Below are 21,808 nucleotides of genomic sequence, written 5' to 3' on the forward strand. Positions count from 1 at the left end.
CGGCTGGCGCGTGGTGTCTAGGGCATCGTAGGAAACACTCCCCGGCTACTTCCAGTGTCGTGTCAGGTTCAGGTCACGGTCACTTTAGTTCCCATCACCCGAGAGCTAGTCCATTGTTATTTTGATTTCCCTGCCATTGGGAAAATCATAACAGCTGACTGTCCAGAAGATGACGGAAATGGTGAATCCTCATCCTCCACCTCTTCCACAACATCATCCCTTAGCGCTTGCAGTGATTTTTCAAGCAGGCAGATAGGGGGGACAGTCATGCTGACTAGTGCATCATCTGCACTCGCCATCCGCGTGGAATAATCGAAGGGACGCAAAACCTGGCAGACGTCCTTCATAGTGGCCCACTCTGTGGTTGTGAAGTCTGAATGGCGCGGAGTGCGACTTCTTTTGCGCCTGATGCAGCTGGTACTCCATTAATGCTTGCTGCTGCTCACACAACCGCTCCAACATATGTAACGTGGAATTCCACCTGGTGGGTAGGTCACATATGATGCGATGTTCCGGAAGGCGGAATCGGCGCTGCAGAGCCGCAATGCGCGATTTTGCCGTGCTGGAATGCCGCAAGGGAGCACACTCTAGGCGGACCTTGTGCAGCAGTGCATCAAGATCCGGATAGTCCCTCAAAAAACTCTGCACGACCAAGTTGAGCACATGTGCCAGACATGGGATGTGAGTGAGGTTGCCGAGGCCCAGAGCTGCCACCATATTTCGGCCATTATCACACACTACCATGCCTGGCTGGAGATTCGCTGCCACAAACCACACATCGCTGTCCTGCTTGATGGCATTCCAGAGCTCCTGCGCTGTGTGGCTTAGATTCCCCAAATAAATTAATTTCAAGACGGCCTGTTGATGTTTGGCCACGGCTGTGCTCATGTCGGTCGTAACAGGTAAACGTTCACGGGTCCATGTGGAGGTGGACTGTGACGGCTCCTGCAGCGATGATTCTGAGGAACTTGTGTAAGAGGAGGAGTCAATGCGTACAGACTGGATTCCTGCAATCCTTGGAGTGGGCAGGACACGTCCTGCGCCACTCGCACGATCTGTACCCGGCTCAACAACATTAACCCAATGGGCAGTGAGGGAAAGGTATCGCCCCTGTCCCTTGCTGCTGACGGCGTTCAGTAGCGTGTGTTTTATGTGTCCCTCCACATGCTTGTGCAGGGCAGGGACAGCTTGCCTGCTGAAATAAAAGCGGCTGGGCACATTGTACTGTGGGACTGCCAATGACATCAAGTCACGGAAGCTGTCAGTCTCCACCAGCCTGAATGACAGCATTTCCAGTGACAGAAGTTTGGCAATGCCTGCAGTCAGAGCCTGTGCTTGTGGGTGGTTTGATGAGAAAGTCCGCCTTTTCTCCCATGCCTGTACTACCGATGGCTGGAGACTGGGCTGGGAGTGTGAGGATGACTGGGAATGTGGTGCTGCGGGTGGAATTACAGTGGGTCTCTGGACAACAGTGCCAGAGGTTCTTCCATGGCGATCCTGGGAGGAAGCCGAACCAGCTGTGTGTGAGCTGGAGGAAGATGCAACACGAGCTGAAGAGGTGGGAGCTGCCGCTATTGGTTGGCCTAGGTCTTCAGTGTGTTTTTGTAACTCCGCCGTGTGCCTGGTCCGCACATATTTCCACATATTGGAGGTATTGAGGTTGCTGACATTTTTCCCTCTTTTGATTTTATGATGACACACCTTGCATTTGACAAAGCAAATGTCATCTGCAACTGTGTCAAAAAAGGACCAGGCACTGCAAGTCTTGGGAGCGCCCTTTTTGGCTTTTGGAAGAGACATGCTCCTAATGGGTGCCGAAGTGGAGGCTACAGGCTCCGCAGTCTTCCCCCTCCCTCTCCCTCTTTGGCCCATTCGGGGAATCTCTTCCTCAGAGCTGCTCCCATCACCTTCCTGTCCCTCACGCCACGATAAGTCAAGGACCTCATCATCTACACTACCCTCTGCCACCAACTGCTCCTCCTGGGTAGTCTCAGCAACACAGCACGCACCAGAAAGTGGCACCTGAGTGTCATCAGCGGATGCGTTCTGCGGTGTGGTGACCGGAGGCACTGGCCCACCCGCCTCTTCAGACTCAGAGAGAAAAAGCTGTTGGGCATCACTGCACACTGCCTCTTCTTCCATTTCTCCAATGCTGCTTGGCTGGCCCCCTGTTTCCAAGCCAAGAGATTCAGAGAACAGAAGTAGAGACGGCTCCTGTCCTGGGCTCTCTGTCTGCCTGGGCAATTTGGCAGGTGGTGAAGAGACAGATGGCTGCTCTCCAGTGCTCTGTGTCTGAGAGGATGTGGCACTAATTGAAGTCGATGCGTTAGCTGCCATCCATCCGACAACGGCTTCAATTTGGTCTTCACGCAGCAGCGGTGTACGGCGCTCTCCGACAAAGCTGCGCATGAAGGACTGTTCCCTGCTGAAACTGGGTGATGATGAGTCACCGGTGCCCGCAGCAGGCACAGAATCCCCATGTCCTCTCCTTGCTCCGCACCCACGCCCACATGCCTTACTCCCTGCCTTCTTCATCTTGGTTGACTGATAAATATAAGCAGAAAAGTACTAACGGCTTAGTGTGCTTATTCCTGAACAGCTCCTAACAGGTATAAGAAACACTAATTTTCTAAAGTGTGGACTAGACTTTAATATGAGCTAATGTGGCCTACACAACTGTAAAGTGGTGTTTTTGGTGAACTTTATTATTAATTTATTTTTTGGGGGCTGAACTGACAACAGGGCGAGCTGCACTCACACGGAGACCGTGCAGACAGCCGTAAACGGAGCTGCAAGGCCCCAAAAACCTCCTCTACGTTATCCTATGTAGTGTTTTTCCACTATTTAGCTGGATATGGGTGGAAAGCCACTAATAGGAATTATTTGAAAAAATGTGCAGCGGGCTGCACTATTTGCAAAAAAGGACAATGGAATGGATAGAACTGTATGAGTCAGTGAACCACCCTGAGCTTTATACAACCGGCTGTGGCTGCACACAGACTACAGGGCGAGCTTCACTCACACGGAGACCGTGCAGACAGCCGTAAACGGCTCTGCAAGGCCCCAAAAACCTCCTCTACTTTATCCTATGTAGTGTTTTTCCACTATTTAGCTGGATACGGATGGAAAGCCACTAATAGGAATTATTTGAAAAAATTTGCAGCGGGCTGCACTATTTGCAAAAATGGACAATGGAATGGATAGAACTGTATGAGTCAGTGAACCACCATGAGCTGGATACAACCGGCTGTGGCTGCACACAGACTACAGGGCGAGCTGCACTCACACGGAGACCGTGCAGACAGCCGTAAATGGCGCTGCAAGGCCCCAAAAACCTCCTCTACATTATCCTATGTAGTGTTTTTCCACTATTTAGCTGGATACGGGTGGAAAGCCACTAATAGGAATTATTTGAAAAAATGTTCAGCGGGCTGCACTATTTGCAAAAAAGGACAATGGAATGGATAGAACTGTATGAGTCAGTTAACCACAGTGAGCTGAATACAACTGGCTATGGCTGCACACAGACTACAGAGTGGGCTGCACTCACTCACACACACACACACACACACACACAGAGACCTTGCAGATCGCTGTGAAAACACAGTGGTTGCTAAATTAGCCTGGGAAAAGCACAAGGAACAGAGGATTTTTTTGTTCCCTCTGGATTAGGTCTCTATAACACACTAGATGGTACAAACTATTTTAAAGTCAGGTCCCCTACTGTATGACACTTGGAACAGAAGAATTTGTTGTGGCCTCTGGATCAGGCTTCCATAACACACTAGATGCTACAAACTATTTAAAACTCAGGTCCACTTTTGTATGACATTAGGAACACAATAATTTTTGGGTGGCCCCTGGATCAGGCCTCTACAGCTTAATTTCAAACCAACAAAATGACAAAGTGTGAGACGACGAGCTGCCTAACTTTTTGTAACTGAAAAATTATAAAAATTTTTAATGTGCCTTAGGTCTGCAGAAAGGTTCATACCACCACAGCACTAAATGACAAGGTGGGCTACAGCAGGCTGCTTCAAATTTAGCTAGTGAAAAAATACTCATGTAAGGAGCACAATAGAAGCAGTGCACAACACACTTGTAGGACATGTGCCCTGCTCGCTTTGTCTGTGGACCTCAGTAATAAAAACAAATGTGCTGGGAGGTAAATTTAAGAGCCACACTTGGACACTAGCTAGCTAAACTATCTGACTGATATACAAACACCTAGCTAACTAGCTAAAATCTTGCTGCTAACAGTGCCAGCATCAGGAGCAGCCTATATGCACTGTTAGTGTCAAAATGTTTCTAAAACAAGATGTCCTCTCTTTATATGGAGAGTGACATGTGATTTGAGCACCCAATGACACAAGCTGTTGTGTCAGGACATTGTGGGTGGTTCCTGTGCCCTGATTGTCTAGCCGCAATGTGCATACACAAAGCTAGGAGAAAAGAAAATGAGTGTTTACAAGGAAGCTGCACCTCTGAGCTCTGCAAACCCCCTCCCCTCATCAAACATGTGCCAAACGCTCATGATATACCACCATTTTTGTTGCTAAAGTGCTGAAAATTCTATTGTGGCAACATAAATATTTTCCCTCACTTTTTACCAAATGTTACCGATTTTTTTCCGATTTTATAAAATTTTGCTTATGTTTCCGATCACGAATCCGAATGTGCCAAATTCGTGCTGAATTTATGTTTGGTAATCGTTTTCCGAACAAATTAGCTTATCACTAATTGTGACGGTGCTCATCGTGAACCCGCGTGATTCTGAGGAAGCATATGTACTGCGTTTTGCAGAAAGGCAGCTTCCGCAGCACCATATATATACAGCGAATATCAGGAAGTAGTTAAAGTGGTTGTCCAATGTTGGTCAACTCTTGTGCAATAATTTCAGAACCACAATTAAAATTAAAACTGCATATACTCCTGTCACACTGTGATGATACTATTCATGCGATCTCAGGTCTGCTATTCCCAGCAGTGGATGTAATATTGTAGCGTTACATGTCCTCTGCAACCAATTAGCGTCTGCTGGTTGGCTGCAGCCTGTTCTATTCCATGAGAGGGGGCGTTCTTCCTAATGGATTATTGGCTGCAGCAAACAAATGACACAATAACATTATGTCACCTGCAGCGCCAAGACCTCAGGAATGGCACCATGACATTGTGAGAGGTTTGCATTTATCGTTTTTATTTTAATTGGGGTCTTTAACTTATTAAGCAGTAAATTTCCAGTAGAAATTTGGAAATTGCGGAAAAAAAATTGCCATTGATTATATTGCTATTCTAAATGGAATGTTTGTTTTTTTCAGCATCTGTGGAATTCAGCATCTGGAACGCGCTGGAGATAATCTGACGCTATTTGATTCCCTTTACTTCTGCATTGTTACTTTTTCCACTGTGGGTTTTGGGGATGTGACCCCACAGATCTGGCAGTCCAAACTTTTGGTTGTCATAATGATCTGTGTTGCATTAGTTGTTCTTCCAATCCAGGTAAAACTCTATTCTAGCTTAGTTTAAATTGTTTCCAGTATTTATAAATGTACATTTAACTATTAATTTTATGAAGGTGTGTTTTCAAAAAATGTATTAATGGACATAAATGCAATATTTTTTTTTATTTTATATTACTTTATATTTCATGGCTTCTATGTTTTTGAAACTACAAAAAAATGTGTCTATATCATTGTGTGATCATTTCATTTTTATCTGTGTTTGAGTCTATTCTAGTTTTTTTATTATCTGTATTGAATTTGTATGTGAAGAGAGTAAATTACTTTTATAATGTATGGATTGGTGTTTGCTTTTATTTTAAATAGGAATTGCTTGAGCTGTTAAATGCAGAAGATATTATTCACAAAAAAGCAGCCCCTGCACTATGTCAGAGCATGGCCTAAAGGTTATTCTGCTTATAGAGGCAGCCAAATTTGAAACCATAGCACAACCCATTGTAATTTAAAATTTCCGCAAGGCTTTCTATAAGCCTAATATGTTGTCTTACGGTAGTTGAACATATTCAATTACACGTGTAGAATCCCTTTGAAAAGGAATGGATAATAAGGTACTTTCAGATTTCGTTTAGGCACCTGTTCAGTGGCCTTGTTGAGGCTTACGTCTGAACCTCCTGTAAAACAAGATTGGGATGTATGTGCCTGCATGGCCATTAACTATAATGGTGCTGACAGAGTGACCATGTTCTCCGCCGTGCATCATTTATGGGCATTTATGCCTCCTGGAGGCAGCCACACTAATGCAGTCTACTACTCCTGAATGTGCACACCAAGAAATAGTGCATGGCAGACCTCACATTTGCTCTGTTGCCACCATTTTAGTCTATGGTCCGATCGGCACATAATTCCAAAACCCGTTTTGCATTGCGGGGGATCATACGTAAGCCCCAGTGGAGCCACTGAATGTGTGCCTAAGCACAATGTGAAAGTACCCTTTGAAAAGATTTACGTTTTAGATTTAGAAAGCATTGTGACACTAATCCCATTTCCAGTGTCAATCCATACTTTTTTACCTCTTAGTTTGAGCAGTTGGCCTATCTGTGGATGGAAAGGCAAAAGTCAGGAGGAAACTACAGTCGACATCGAGCACAAACAGAAAAACATGTAGTCTTGTGTGTCAGCTCTTTGAAGATTGATCTATTAATGGATTTCTTGAATGAATTTTATGCACACCCAAGGCTTCAGGTATTTTTAACACATTAATAAGTATAATTTAGCATTGACCTTTAAACCTTCCAAGTTGGCACTTTTTCCTCTATAATTGCTCCATTTATAGAACACAACATCAGGCCTGAGGTATTTTCACATAGCATTTTGTAATTCTCATACCTAAGTTGTCTAATAATAGAGTTGAGCAGATCATTTGAAATTTGAATTCACCAAATTTTACCCCCAATATTCAATTAGTGCTAGATAAACTTGCACAAATTCCTAATTGTACTGGAAAGCTTGAAGGTGAGAGAGAGAATCTTGCTGATCATAAAATCTTATCATAAACTCTACAAAAATGTGAGAGAGAGAAACAGGACCTCATTGATTATAACAGCTTACACTGCAGGGCACACAAAGGCTTAGGGTACCGTCACACATTGAAATTTTCATCGCTGCGACGGCACGATTCGTGACGTCGCAGCGTCGTAGACTGCGGTCACACGTTGCAATCACGGCGCTGGAGCGATGCCGAAGTCCCCGGGTAACCAGGGTAAACATCGGGTAACTAAGCGCAGGGCCGCGCTTAGTAACCTGATGTTTACCCTGGTTACCAGCGTAAACGTAAAAAAACAAACAGTACATACTCACCCGTCGGTGTCCTTCAGGTCCCTTGCCGTCTGCTTCCTGCTCTGAGTGCAGCCGTACACTGAGAGCAGAGCGCAGCACCGCTGTGATCTGCTCTCACTTTCCGGCCGGCACTCAGAGCAGGAAGCAGACGGCAAGGGACCTGAAGGACACCGACGGGTGAGTATGTACGGTTTGTTTTTTTACGTTTACGCTTGTAACCAGGGTAAACATCGGGTTACTAAGCGCGGCCCTGCGCTTAGTTACCCGATGTTTACCCTGGTTACAAACGAAGACATCGCTGGATCGCTGTCACACACAACGATCCAGCGATGTCAGCGGGTGATCAAGCGACCAAAGAAAGTTCCAAACGATCTGCTACGACGTACGATTCTCAGCAGGGTGTCTGATCGCAGTAGCGTGTCAGACACAGCGATATCGTAACGATATCGCTAGAACGTCACGAATCGTAACGTCGTAGCGATGGAAATTTCAATGTGTGACGGTACCCTTACTCTCTACAGCAGAGGTGTCAAACTGCATTCCTCGAGGGCCGCAAACAGGTCATGTTTTCAGGATTTCCTTGTATTGCACTGGTGATAATTTAATCACCTGCACAGAATGATTCCAGCACCTTGTGGAATGCTAAGGAAATCTTGAAAACACTCATGGTTTGCGGCCCTCGAGGAATGCAGTTTGACACCTCTGCTCTACAGGCAAGAGAGAGATGACTCTGCTGACCAGTTAGAACTTATACACTACAGGAGAGGGAAACAGACGACCCTGCTGACTATAAGAGCTTACACTCTACAGGAGTAAGAGACTGGGACCAGGGTCTCACAATCGTATGTTCTCTCTGTAAGAGAATCAGATTGATTATGTTAATGACACTCTGCTCTGAGTTTGATCAGAGTGTCAGCTTAGTGTAATCTGATTCTCTCACGAGTCCGGTGGATTGCAGTCTGATATTTTACATACTCCCGCATACTTGTATGGGTGGGTGTCATTCAATTTGTGAATCTAGTCACACCATGCTGCAATTTTTTCTCATGGTGAATCGTAATGAGAAAAAAATGCAAATTAGCACTGCCTCATAGTATAACATTGATCCAAGTGCTAACCTATAAAACATCGGATAGCATAGTCCGAGTTATATGATCGCGTGAGCAAGCCCTTACCCAGTGACTCTGCCATACAAACTGTGCTTCACTGAGAGCCACTTATCTGTGATGGCCCAAGTACTGACCACTGGTCTACAAGGTATGGTAGTCTTTTAAATGTCATAGCTGGAGGACATTATGGGGAGGCCTGCACAGCAACGCAAAATGACATGAGACCGGAAATGCAGACAGGCAAGTTTTTTTATCAAATTTTTTTTGGATACCCACAAATCGAATCTCAAAATGTTTAAATTTGATTAAAACCATGATTTTCTATTAATTTGACTCAAACTTGATCTTCCATGGATAGATATGACATTCTGGATAGGATATTCAAGATGCCGACATTTCTGTGCTCCTCCAAAATCAGGGAAGGGAATCACAGAGTTCAAAAGAATTGCACACTTTATTCAAGGCTATACTGTGCAACTTTTCTGAACTCTGTGATTGCCTTGCCTGATTTTGGAGGAGAGCGGAATTATCGGCATCTTGAATATCCTATCCAGAATTTTTTGAAGATCCGTCACGGGTTCGGTGCCATCTGCAGCCCTCCTATCTATTTGGTAACTGCGCTACTGCGCCCCTCTCTTTACCATTTCTAATGGATAAATCTGCTCACCTCTATCTATAACCTATTTCTTAATTACTAAAAAGACAATAAGGAAATAACTAGATGTTAAATAAAAAGGTGTGTTTTCTAGTTTAGTATTCAGCTCCTGTCTAGCTACAACTGGAACTGCTTAGTTTATTTGATTTCACCCAACTTGAAGGACACCACTTGCTGCTGAAGTCTTTCTTTTAGATTCATTGATTGATAACATTATCCTTAAAGCACCTCTTCAGAGGAGTTTTTTTTCATGTCAGTGCCAGAGTTGTGCTTCCAATGTAAGTTTTCTGACCCTAGTATTGTACTTATTAGAAACCATCTTCAATGCTTCCTGATGCCGAGCCAGACCCATTACTTTGAGTTATTACTTCCAGATTGCCCAGAAAACACTTGAGCAATCCAGAATGTTACAACCTGCAAAAGACCAACAAAAACGGCGCAGAGAACATATAAAGATGACGACTGGTAAGTGAACAACTATGGGCAGGGTACTTACATTAGGAGCACTATTCCAGCACTGCAATAAAAAAAATGCTGGAGAGGTGCTTTAATCTACAGTATGTTCATATAATTCAAAATGTCATCTTGTTTTTGTCAAAATTCAATATTTTGGCACTGGCTTTTTCTGGAAATTGCAACACGGCATAGGCTAACTCTGCCAGAAATTGTAAAACTATCAAACCACATAAAATGTTAGTATAAACTGTTTATTTGCTTAATTCCCATCTTTAAAAAAAACCAGGATTATTATGTGGTTATCTTGTGTCCCACGGAGATGGATGTTCAAGTCAGACGTGTTCTCCAGATCCCAATGTGGTCTCAAAGAGTCATCTACTTGCAGGGTTCTGTACTTAAAGATCAAGATCTATTAAGAGCAAAGTAAGTATTTATTCCATGTTTCTCATATTTATTATTCAATCAGTGCCAACAAGTTTTTCTGCATTTAAAGATCATTTTTTATATGAGGAGCATATTTGTTTTCAAAGAGAATTTAAGATTATTAGAAGTTAAAATTTAACAAACATTCTACAAAATGCCTTGAAAATTGACAAAATCACAAAATAAAAGCTGGCATGAGCAAGAACATATCAAGGCTGCTTTATATGATAAGAGCAGTTGTCTTTTCAATTTAAGTGTAAAGGTACCGTCACACTAAGCGACGCTGCAGCAAAACAGACAACGATGCCGATCGCTGCAGCGTCGCTGTTTGGTCGCTGGAGAGCTGTCACACAGACCGCTCTCCAGCGACCAACGATGCCGAGGTCCCTGGGTAACCAGGGTAAACATCGGGTTGCTAAGCGCAGGGCCGCGCTTGGTAACCCAATGTTTACCCTGGTTACCAGTGTAAAATGTAAAAAAACAAACACTACATACTCACCTTCGTGTCCCCCGGCGTCCGCTTCCTGCACTGACTGAGTGCCGGCCCTAACAGCAGAGCGGTGATGTCACCGCTGTGCTGTGCTTTCACTTTACGGCCAGCGCTCAGTCAGTGCAGGAAGCGGACAGCGAGGGACGTGTGACAGACATCAGAAGGTGAGTATGTACTGTTTGTTTTTTTACATTTTACACTGGTAACCAGGGTAAACATCGGGTTACTAAGCGCGGCCCTGCGCTTAGTAACCCGATATTTACCCTGGTTAACATTGTAAAACATCGCTGGCATCGTTGCTTTTGCTGTCAAACACAACGATACACGGCGATCTGACGACCAAATAAAGTTCTGAACTTTAATTAATGACCAGCGATATCACAGCAGGATCCTGATCGCTGCTGCGTGTCAAACACAATGATATCGCTATCCAGGACACTGCAACGTCACGGATCGCTAGCGATATCGTTTAGTGTGACGGTACCTTAAGTGTGGATTTTACTAATGCACTACCATAACAAACACACACTTTTATATTTATGAAGGAGCATTTTAGGTCCTTGGACATTCAACCTTCAAAGAAATTCTCTCTACGTTCTTAAATGCCATAAAGAAACAAAAGCAAATTGGCCTCAAAGGCAATGACTGTAGGGATAAGTGAGGGCCGATGGTATGATATTATTATAATGACTCATTCTCTTATTTATTATGATATCATAAAACTTGAGACATTTAGAACCTGTTTGCTCTCAGTATATGCAGGATGTAATATAGTCAATGTAATAAAATTCTATATTTATATTACAGAACATTAAACAATAAAAAAATAGCCCAGAGAAGTTTTTCTTATATTTTCCTTTTTTTAAACACTTTTTTTAAAGAAAAAATGAGTCAGCGGCTGTCAGTTTTGCCATGCTGGTTATCAAAAATACAGGAGAACCCACAATGTTTTCTTTTTTAATTATTTATTTATTTAGAGCATAGGCACCGACTCATGTATACTCCCTTCAGCCACCATGCTCACACAGTTACTAGTGTCAGCAGGCATAGGTTGATATGAATAGTAGTCCCATGAGCTGATGCCTATATTTAGAAGTAAATTTTTTAACTCCAATCACAGTTGCGGGTTCACGCTGTCATTTGACACTGCGGGAACCATGGCTCTCTGACCAGCGGTAATGATTTACCGTACCGCGGGACACAGTCACAGCTGCAGGGTCACATTGACTTCTGAGAATGTGTCCCTGCTGTGCTTTAACCAATGGTAATTATCTTACCGGCAGTAACGTTACTGCGGATCAGAACCTCCGGTGAAATCACAGCCTTAGTGGAAACTTGATCATTTATCAAATTTTGCACAAAATGCTCTTGAATCCAAACACGAATCTGAATATGCACCGTCCGTGCCGACTTTGAGATTGGCGAAAGTGTGCCGAACAAGTTCGCTCATCTCTAATAGTGTGCACATCTCCTGTTGACAGCTCTCTTCTGGTGAACCAATTAAAGCGCTAAAATCCAATGGGGCTAAATTGGATTTAGGTCTGGGCTGTGTTTGGGCCATTCCAAAATGTTGATCTTCTAGTGAAGCTATTCTTTTGTTGATTTGTTTGGTTAAGGTCATTGTTGACATATCACAACATCTTCAGCTTTCCAAAATTTACTGATATTTTGAATTGTTCATAATGTCCTCCACCTGGACAAAAATGCCAGCTTCAGCTGCCTAAAAAATAGCATCAGTGCATTATGCTGCCCCTACCATGCTTCACTGTGGATATGTTCATTTTTTGGTGATGCGCAATGTTGGCTTTGCATCAAACAATCCTTTAGGAATCATGTCCAAAAGTTTAACCTTGGTCTCATTAGACCATAACACATTCTCACCATATGTTTTTGGCCGACTTGACTTAGGTTTTGGTAAAACATAGCCTGGTTTGGATGCTATGCATTGTAAGAAAAGGCTTCAATTATGACAACTTTTCTCACAGGCCAGACATATCAAGTATGAAGATTACAGTACTCAACAAGTTCTTGCCAGAAAATCATGCAGTTCATTTAAACTTGCCTCTAGGCAACCAACCATACCAATTTCTTCTTTTATTTTAATTGAGTTTTGAGGGACATCCAGTTCTAGTTAATGTCATTGCAGGGCCAAATTTAAGTCACTTTTTGATGACCATCTGTCAGGACTCTGAACATTTTTTACCTTTTGTGCATTACTGCCCTTTTCCAAGATGGCGTCTTTGGTCTCATGTGCACTGTGTCTTCCAGCTATAAAACTCTACCCCAGCCTTCAGTCTGTGCTAGAGTATTCTGCCTTGCATCCAGCTCCTGACCTCTGATTACTCCCTGGCTATACACCTGCTCCTGTGAACCTGTGTGGTGATCCTGCTACTCAGCACTGAGTTCCTGCTGCATACACAAGTTTCCAGTAATCCTCCTTCATCTGCTGTTCGTGTTTACTTCCATATGCATTTGTTGGACATGTAAGCTGTTTCTGCTTTGCAATAACCTGAGACTATTAACCAGGCCTCCCTGGTTGAGCTAAGATATGATTTGAACTGCCTAATAAGCATATCTATCTGTGCCTGGACTAAGACAAGGATTTATTCGTGTCAAGTATCCTCAAGAAAAACTGTGCTTCATAGACTTTCTGCTTGATTGCTTTTTCCTCTGAAGTTTCCTATAGACTGCTAAGCTGCGTTTCTTATTTGCACCAAGTGTTGTGGACTTGAGTTTCTCTCTGCACCTGTTTGAATCACCGTGTGATAATATAGACTTTACCACTTATAAAACTGTGTCCTGTAGTTGTCTTGTTCCATGCAAAGAGTCTCCTGAGTTATCCCCTATAATTATTACACCATCTTTACAGTGTTCTACAGTTTGTCCAGTGCCTCGCAAATGTTTTTGTATCATTCTCTTGACTGATAACTTTCAACAATGAGATCCCATTGTTGTGTTGTAAGCTGTTTACAGACCATGGCTTTTTCTGCAAAATGCAACTCAGAAAACTTCAGGAAATTCCTACTAGAACAGCAAAACTTGAGGTTAATGAGAATAATTTCAAAAGATGGTAGCTGTGTACTGACTACTATTTAAGCTTAGGTTTAATTGTGATTGGCTAATTCTGAACACAACCATGTTCCCAATTATAAGACACTAATGTAACCATATTTTAGTTTTGACATTTTTATTTTTTACTTCATAATAATTTCAGTTCTTTTCCATATGGATTTGTCAAATGTCGGTTGACATTATAGGTGGAAAGAGTTCTGAAATTATTTTGTAACAACTTTTTTACATGATAGAATCATGACATTTTCATTTTTAAATGGGGTTTGTAGGCTTTTTATATCTATTTTATTTTATACCTCCTGCTGTCATGACAATTCAGCAATACTCCATATTCATGTCAGAGGGACATTTATGAACTTACAGTGGGAGATTCCACTCTGTGTCAGACTTGATATTGTCAGGGGCACCAAAAATGTTAATAGCCAGGATTGGATCTAGCTCTAATCTTGGGCTATTTGAACCCCAGGTGATCAGCAACCTCATTAGACAGTTATCATTTAAATAATATAAAAAATAGTATTAGTACATACATGTAAAAAGCCATTGTATGTAATTAGAGATGATTGGATCGAGCCATGGAGGACCGAGTTTGAGTTGCATTTCCTGAACTTTGAGGTGTCACGTCAAGTCAAACATTTTGAGATTCGATTTAAGGGTTTTGAAAAAAAAGAAAAACTTACCTATCATCAATTCCCACACTTTTGAAGCATCATAGAGTGGGATAATGTCTTCAAAGGGAGATTTGTAGTTAAAATTCTGCGCTGCCGCTAAGAAGAATTTCAGGAGAGTATAGTTGATTCACAGTGGTTTTATTCAACGCGTTTCAGGAGTCTCATGCCCCCTTCATCAGGAAATACCACACCAGGTATTCATCTTAAATTCATCTTAGCGGCAGCGCAGAATTTTAACTACAAATCTCCCTTTGAAGATGTTATTTTCTCTGGTCGGTGAAGACCTGTGGATCTGCAGCAGCCGCTATCTACATGCTCTAATCTCATCCTAACCAGGTGAGCAAATTTGGTGTATATTCCCCTCTGTGTAACGTGGATAAGAAAACCAAATAGAATAGTAAACCAAGGTTCAAAAAACTAAGCAAAACCAAAAAAACCTTGTGTCTTCACAGATCATAGATAAAACCCAATCTTTATTTCTTACTTTAAAAATTAAGACAAACAATCAACATGCAAACAGCCATGCTAGGCTGAAAAATATCCCTCACACTGTTAAACCTAGATTGCCCTACCTTGCAGCGGAGGTTGGCACCCTGCACATATATATACGAGATAGGCGCCCCTGCTCACCGGTGGCTATCCCTATAACTCCTGTATGTCAACTAAAGATAAAGTGATGCATTTAAACCACCATTATGACATGACAGGAAAAAATGAAAAAATATTTGCCAGTCAATACCTCATTCCATTAGCGGCAATCATAGGACAGTGTGAAAAGGGTGAATAACACAATAACATAAAGTGCAAAGAGTGCTTAATACACACTAAGTACCTCTCTATAACTGCTCCCTGCTGATCTATCTCCTGCCTGTCAGTGGAGGTTGGCACCCTACTGTTCAGCGGATGTGGCGCCCCCACTCCTCGTCGGCTTCCCCTAAAAGCAAGCCCTACAGAATAAACTGATCCCTAAAGACAGGTATCACATCAAATGGCCCCAGACATTATGGCCAAACAACTTAAGACAGATACATCTGTCTATCTGAGCCTCCTGATGAGCCACATTTGGTGAAACGCTTAGAGGCGTTCGTCAATGAACACATCAGAAATGATAAGTACCCAATTGATATAACTGATATATATACATATTGCAGAATGGGATTACAGCTGGGCATCAGTACTGTACCCATATAAACCTGCCTGAATTCTAAGTTGTTTGGCCATAATGTCTGGGGCCATTTGATGTGAAACCTGTCTTTAGGGATCAGTTTATTCTGTAGGGCTTGCTTTCAGGGGAAGCCGACGTGGAGTGGGGGTACCACATCCGCTGAACAGTAGGGCGCCAACCCCCACTCACAGGCAGGAGATAGATCAGCAGGGAGCAGTTATAGAGAGGTAGTGTATTAAGCACTCTTTGCACTTTATGTTATTGTGTTATTCACCCTTTTCACACTGTCCTATTCACACTGTCCTATGATTGCCGCTAATGGAATAAGGTATTGACTGGCAAATATTTTTTCATTTTTTCCTGTCATGTCAGAATGGTGGTTTAGGCTACTTTCACACTAGCGTCGTGCACTGAACGTCGCTATGCGTCGTTTTGCAGAAAAAAAAAACCCTGCAAAAGTGCTTGCAGGATGCGTTTTTTCTCCATAGACTTTTATTAGCGACGCAGTGCGACGCATTGCCACACGTCGCAACCGTCGTGCGACGGTTGCGTCGTGTTGCGTCGGCCTGTCGCCACCAAAAAATGTTGCTTGTAACGTTTTTTGGTGCGTCATCTGCAGCATTTCCGACCACGCATGCGTAGCCAGAACTCTGCCCCCTCCTCCCCGCACCTCACAATGGGGCAGTGGATGCGTTGGAAAACTGCATCCCACAGCCCCCGTTGTGCGGCGCATTCACAGCTACCGTCGGTGCGCCGCAATGTCGCATAGCGACGTGCAGTGCACGACGCTAGTGTGAAAGTAGCCTTAATTGCATCACTTTATCTTTAGTTGACATACAGGAGTTATAGGGATAGCCACCGGTGAGCGGGGGTGTCTATCTCGTATATATATGTGTAGGGTGCCAACCTCCGCTGCAAGGTAGGGCAATCTAGGTTTAACAGTGTGAAGGACATTTTTCAGCCTAGCACATTTGTTTGCATGTTGATTGTTTGTCTTAACGTGGATAAGACCCTATTGCGCTCTTTGTCTCCCCTTTGTTTTGCAAGAGCGGTGTAATGACATTTTTCATTGCCGAAGGTGAAAACCCATACTGAACTGCAGCTTTGTCATCTCCTGAACTATCTTACCTGTATCTGTGCTATCACAGATAGGTGGTTCCCAGGCTCCCAGCAGAGCAGTTTTTATTGAAGAGTAATTTTCCTTGTCCAGTGTCACTGAGTAAGGCTGGTTTCACATTTGCATTCAGGAGGGCTGCGGATGGCTGCCTACTTCCTCCTTTCTTCCTCCCTGAAGCTTCGCCTACACTCTGCCTACTTCTGTATGCATCCTGCATACCTATTTTTAACATTGGGCATGTAGGGACATGCGTTGTATGAGAATGCGTCCGCATGCGGCAATTTGACATTTGACGTGCGACCACACGAAAGCGCAAATTTTTGCGTTTCTGTGTGGTCGCCGCACGCGTCAAATCTCCACATGCAGACATATCCACATACAACACATGTTAAAGATAGGTACGCAGGTCAATGCAAGATGCATAAAGAAGTAGACGGAGCTTCAGGGAGGAAGAAAGGAGGAACCAACTGCAGCCCTCCAGAAAGCAAATGTGAATCCAGCCTAAGTCTTTCTCTCCTGTATAGTGTATTCTCTTACGATCAGCGGGGTCACCTGTCTCTCCTGTAGAACGTAAGCTCATAAATAGAATATGGTCAACAGGGTCCTCTCACTTTCTCTTTGCTTGTAGAGTATTATTACCGTTGTTTATAGGGTTGAGCGACTTTCATTTTTTTAAGATCGAGTAGGGTTTTGGGAAACCCGATTTTGTCCAGAGTCGAGTCGAGTGCAGTCGGCCGATTATCGCTAAAAGTCGGGGATCGACCGAAACACGAAACCCAATGCAAGTCAATGGGGAAGCATAGTCGGCAGTGAGTGGAGGCCAGGAAAACACCTACAGTGCCCATTTTAATGCCAAAAACATCCATTCTTGTTTCTGAAGCTTGTCAATCTTAATTAACTTTATAATAATAGTTGGGCATAGGGAATTGGGGGTCATTTGGCAAAAGTTGTGGGGGGAGTAGGGCCGGCTCAAGTTTTTCGTGGGCCCAGGAAATGCGGACTACGTCACGGCGGTGTTGCAGGGAAAGGTAATTATTTAAAAGTTGCAAGTGCTGTGATCCTGAGCAAGCAGGGGGGGGGCCCACTCGTTCGCATTGCCACTGGCACAGGGCCCCTCAAAGTACGGCGGTGTGTTTGCATGGCGGGGGCGCCTCCCACCAGCAGCGACACTTTTGCGTACTCTGAGGGGCCCTGTGCCAGTGACGTCGCCAACGAGTATGCCCCCCCACCTGATGAAGGAACCTGCACTTTCATCTGCACCTTCCTCTTTGTCCCTGTGTAAGGTGGTATAACATGCGGGAAGGGGAACCTTACTTTCAGCAGGGACAGATTCTGGCTGTGTAGAGTACAAGGGGAATGTAGTGGTCTCGGTCAATGTACCAGCAGACTCATTTAGCAGTGGCTGGGCAATGGGCAGGATGAGGAGGAAACAGATATAGGGCCAAAGAATAAAGTAGGCTACATGCAGTTCAAAATTGGTAACAGGACTAAACAGGCGGCATTGCTTTGTTCAGTGGAGTAGCAAACCCAAGAGCAGCAGACACTGTTTCAAGGGCCTAACCACACTAGTAGGCCAAATGCAGTTTAATATCTGATAGTATAGGGCGAAAGCCAGAATGTGGAAGCTCAGCTTTGTTCAGTTGAGGACAACACCAGGGAGGGGCAGACACCTTTAGTAGGCCGGAAAAGCCTATTGCATTTTTTAAAATGGTAATTTGGAGCAGAAGGTTGAAGCTCAGCTTTATTTAGTTGAGGGCAACACCAGGGAGGGGCAGAAGCCGTTAGTAGGCCCTAACCACCTTTTTTTTTTTTAAAACCACATAATGAGAGCCGGAAGGTTGAAGCTCAGCTTTATTTAGTTGAGGACAACACCAGGGAGGGGCAGAAGCCGTTAGTAGGCCCTAACCACCTTTTTTTTTTTTAAAACCACATAATGAGAGCCGGAAGGTTGAAGCTCAGCTTTATTTAGTTGAGGACAACACCAGGGAGGGGCAGAAGCCGTTAGTAGGCCCTAACCACCTTTTTTTTTTTTAAAACCACATAATGAGAGCCGGAAGGTTGAAGCTCAGCTTTATTTAGTTGAGGACAACACCAGGGAGGGGCAGAAGCCGTTAGTAGGCCCTAACCACCTTTTTTTTTTTTAAAACCACATAATGAGAGCCGGAAGGTTGAAGCTCAGCTTTATTTAGTTGAGGACAACACCAGGGAGGGGCACACAGACAGACTCCTTTAGTAGGCCTGAAAAGCCTATTGCATTTTTCAAAATGGTAATTTGGAGCAGAAGGTTGAAGCTCAGCTTTATTTAGTTGAGGGCAACACCAGGGAGGGGCAGAAGCCGTTAGTAGGCCCTAACCAAAGTTGAAGGCCAAATGCAGTTTAATTTCTGATACTATAGGCCGAAAGCCAGAAGGTGGAAGTTCCGATTTAGACAGTGGAGCACAATTTGAATTAGGGACTGCAGACAGACTTAGTAGGCTGTCCCCTGTGGACCATGCATCCACCACATTAACCCATTGCGCCGTAATGGACACGTAATCTTCCGTGGCCATGCCTACAGGTCCATGCGTCTGTTGTCAGGTGCACCTTTGTACTCACAGATTGCCAGAGTGCATGGACAATGCGGTCTTCTACATGCTGGTGGAGGGTTGGGATGGCTTTTCTCGCAAAAGAAGTGTCGACTGGTTAGCTTGTAGCGTGGTACAGCGTAGTCCATCATGGCCTTATTAATAGTAAATAAAATATATAACTAGGCTCTATGAACTTTTAAATAGGTTCCAGGGGTACACGGGCAGCATTGGTGTGGTCAGTGGAGGAGTATTGCAAGTAGGGGCTGCAGACAGGCTATCAAAGGCCTAAAATAACAAACAGTAGGCAGTCATGGCAGTTTTACATCGGTTACATGGATACACAGGCAGGCACTCCAGGCAGCATTGTGGTCAGTGGAGGAGTATTGCAAGTAGGGGCCGCAGACAGGCTATCAAAGGCCTAAAATAACAAACAATAGGCTCATTGCAGTTTTACAGCGGTTACATGGATAGACGGGCAGGCAGCTTGGTGGTGGTGAGTGGAGGAGTATTTAAAGTAGGGACCGCAGACAGGCTTCAAAGGCCTAACATAAGAAAATGGGCTGGCTGTAGGCACTTTATAATTGGTTCCAGGGGTACACGGGCAGCAGTGGTCTGGTCAGTGGAGGAGTATTTAAAGTAGGGACCGCAGACAGGCTTCAAAGGCCTAACATAAGAAAATGGGCTGGCTGTAGGCACTTTATAATTGGTTCCAGGGGTACACGGGCAGCAGTGGTCTGGTCAGTGGAGGAGTATTTAAAGTAGGGACCGCAGACAGGCTTCAAAGGCCTAACATAAGAAAATGGGCTGGCTGTAGGCACTTTATAATTGGTTCCAGGGGTACACGGGCAGCAGTGGTCTGGTCAGTGGAGGAGTATTTAAAGTAGGGACCGCAGACAGGCTTCAAAGGCCTAACATAAGAAAATGGGCTGGCTGTAGGCACTTTATAATTGGTTCCAGGGGTACACGGGCAGCAGTGGTCTGGTCAGTGGAGGAGTATTTAAAGTAGGGACCGCAGACAGGCTATCAAAGGCCTAACATAACAAACAATAGGCTCATGGCAGTTTCACAGCGGTTACATGGATACACGGGCAGGCAGCTTGGTGGTGAGTGGAGGAGTATTTAAAGTAGGGACCGCACACAGGCTATCAAAGGCCTAAAATAACAAACAATAGGCTCATGGCAGTTTCACAGCGGTTACATGGATACACGGGCAGGCAGCTTGGTGGTGAGTGGAGGAGTATTTAAAGTAGGGACCGCACACAGGCTATCAAAGGCCTAAAATAACAAACAATAGGCTCATGGCAGTTTCACAGCGGTTACATGGATACACGGGCAGGCAGCTTGGTGGTGGTGAGTGGAGGAGTATTTAAAGTAGGGACCGCAGACAGGCTTCAAAGGCCTAACATAAGAAAATGGGCTGGCTGTAGGCACTTTATAATTGGTTCCAGGGGTACACGGGCAGCAGTGGTCTGGTCAGTGGAGGAGTATTTAAAGTAGGGACCGCAGACAGGCTATCAAAGGCCTAACATAACAAACAATAGGCTCATGATGGCAGTTTCACAGCGGTTACATGGATACACGGGCAGGCAGCTTGGTGGTGAGTGGAGGAGTATTTAAAGTAGGGACCGCAGACAGGCTATCAAAGGCCTAACATAAGAAAATGGGCTGGCTGTAGGCACTTTATAATTGGTTCCAGGGGTACACGGGCAGCAGTGGTCTGGTCAGTGGAGGAGTATTTAAAGTAGGGACCGCAGACAGGCTATCAAAGGCCTAACATAACAAACAATAGGCTCATGATGGCAGTTTCACAGCGGTTACATGGATACACGGGCAGGCAGCTTGGTGGTGAGTGGAGGAGTATTTAAAGTAGGGACCGCAGACAGGCTATCAAAGGCCTAAAATAACAAACAATAGGCTCATGGCAGTTTCACAGCGGTTACATGGATACACGGGCAGGCAGCTTGGTGGTGAGTGGAGGAGTATTTAAAGTAGGGACCGCAGACAGGCTATCAAAGGCCTAAAATAACAAACAATAGGCTCATGGCAGTTTCACAGCGGTTACATGGATACACGGGCAGGCAGCTTGGTGGTGGTGAGTGGAGGAGTATTTAAAGTAGGGACCGCAGACAGGCTTCAAAGGCCTAACATAAGAAAATGGGCTGGCTGTAGGCACTTTATAATTGGTTCCAGGGGTACACGGGCAGCAGTGGTCTGGTCAGTGGAGGAGTATTTAAAGTAGGGACCGCAGACAGGCTATCAAAGGCCTAACATAACAAACAATAGGCTCATGGCAGTTTCACAGCGGTTACATGGATACACGGGCAGGCAGCTTGGTGGTGGTGAGTGGAGGAGTATTTAAAGTAGGGACCGCAGACAGGCTTCAAAGGCCTAACATAAGAAAATGGGCTGGCTGTAGGCACTTTATAATTGGTTCCAGGGGTACACGGGCAGCAGTGGTCTGGTCAGTGGAGGAGTATTTAAAGTAGGGACCGCAGACAGGCTATCAAAGGCCTAAAATAACAAACAATAGGCTCATGGCAGTTTTACAGCGGTTACATGGATACACAGGCAGCTTGGTGGTGAGTGGAGGAGTATTTAAAGTAGGGACCGCAGACAGGCTATCAAAGGCCTAAAATAACAAACAATAGGCTCATGGCAGTTTCACAGCGGTTACATGGATACACGGGCAGGCAGCTTGGTGGTGGTGAGTGGAGGAGTATTTAAAGTAGGGACCGCAGAAAGGCTTCAAAGGCCTAACATAAGAAAATGGGCTGGCTGTAGGCACTTT

At 44.4% G+C, this 21,808-nt stretch overlaps 1 protein-coding gene across 2 annotated transcripts in view; it reads left to right on the forward strand.

The window, feature by feature from the left end:
- Positions 1-21,808, forward strand: part of KCNT2 (potassium sodium-activated channel subfamily T member 2) — a 1,359,842-nt gene that overhangs the window by 630,603 nt on the left and 707,431 nt on the right. For both annotated transcript variants that reach the window (XM_077277827.1, XM_077277828.1), the window contains exons 9-11: positions 5,319-5,499; positions 6,537-6,701; positions 9,802-9,938. In XM_077277827.1, coding sequence (XP_077133942.1) covers positions 5,319-5,499; positions 6,537-6,701; positions 9,802-9,938 — 483 coding nt within the window. The remainder of the gene's footprint in view (positions 1-5,318; positions 5,500-6,536; positions 6,702-9,801; positions 9,939-21,808) is intronic.

The sequence above is a fragment of the Ranitomeya variabilis genome, chromosome 8 (assembly GCF_051348905.1).
Source record: "Ranitomeya variabilis isolate aRanVar5 chromosome 8, aRanVar5.hap1, whole genome shotgun sequence".
In the NCBI taxonomy this organism is placed as follows: Eukaryota; Metazoa; Chordata; class Amphibia; order Anura; family Dendrobatidae; genus Ranitomeya; species Ranitomeya variabilis.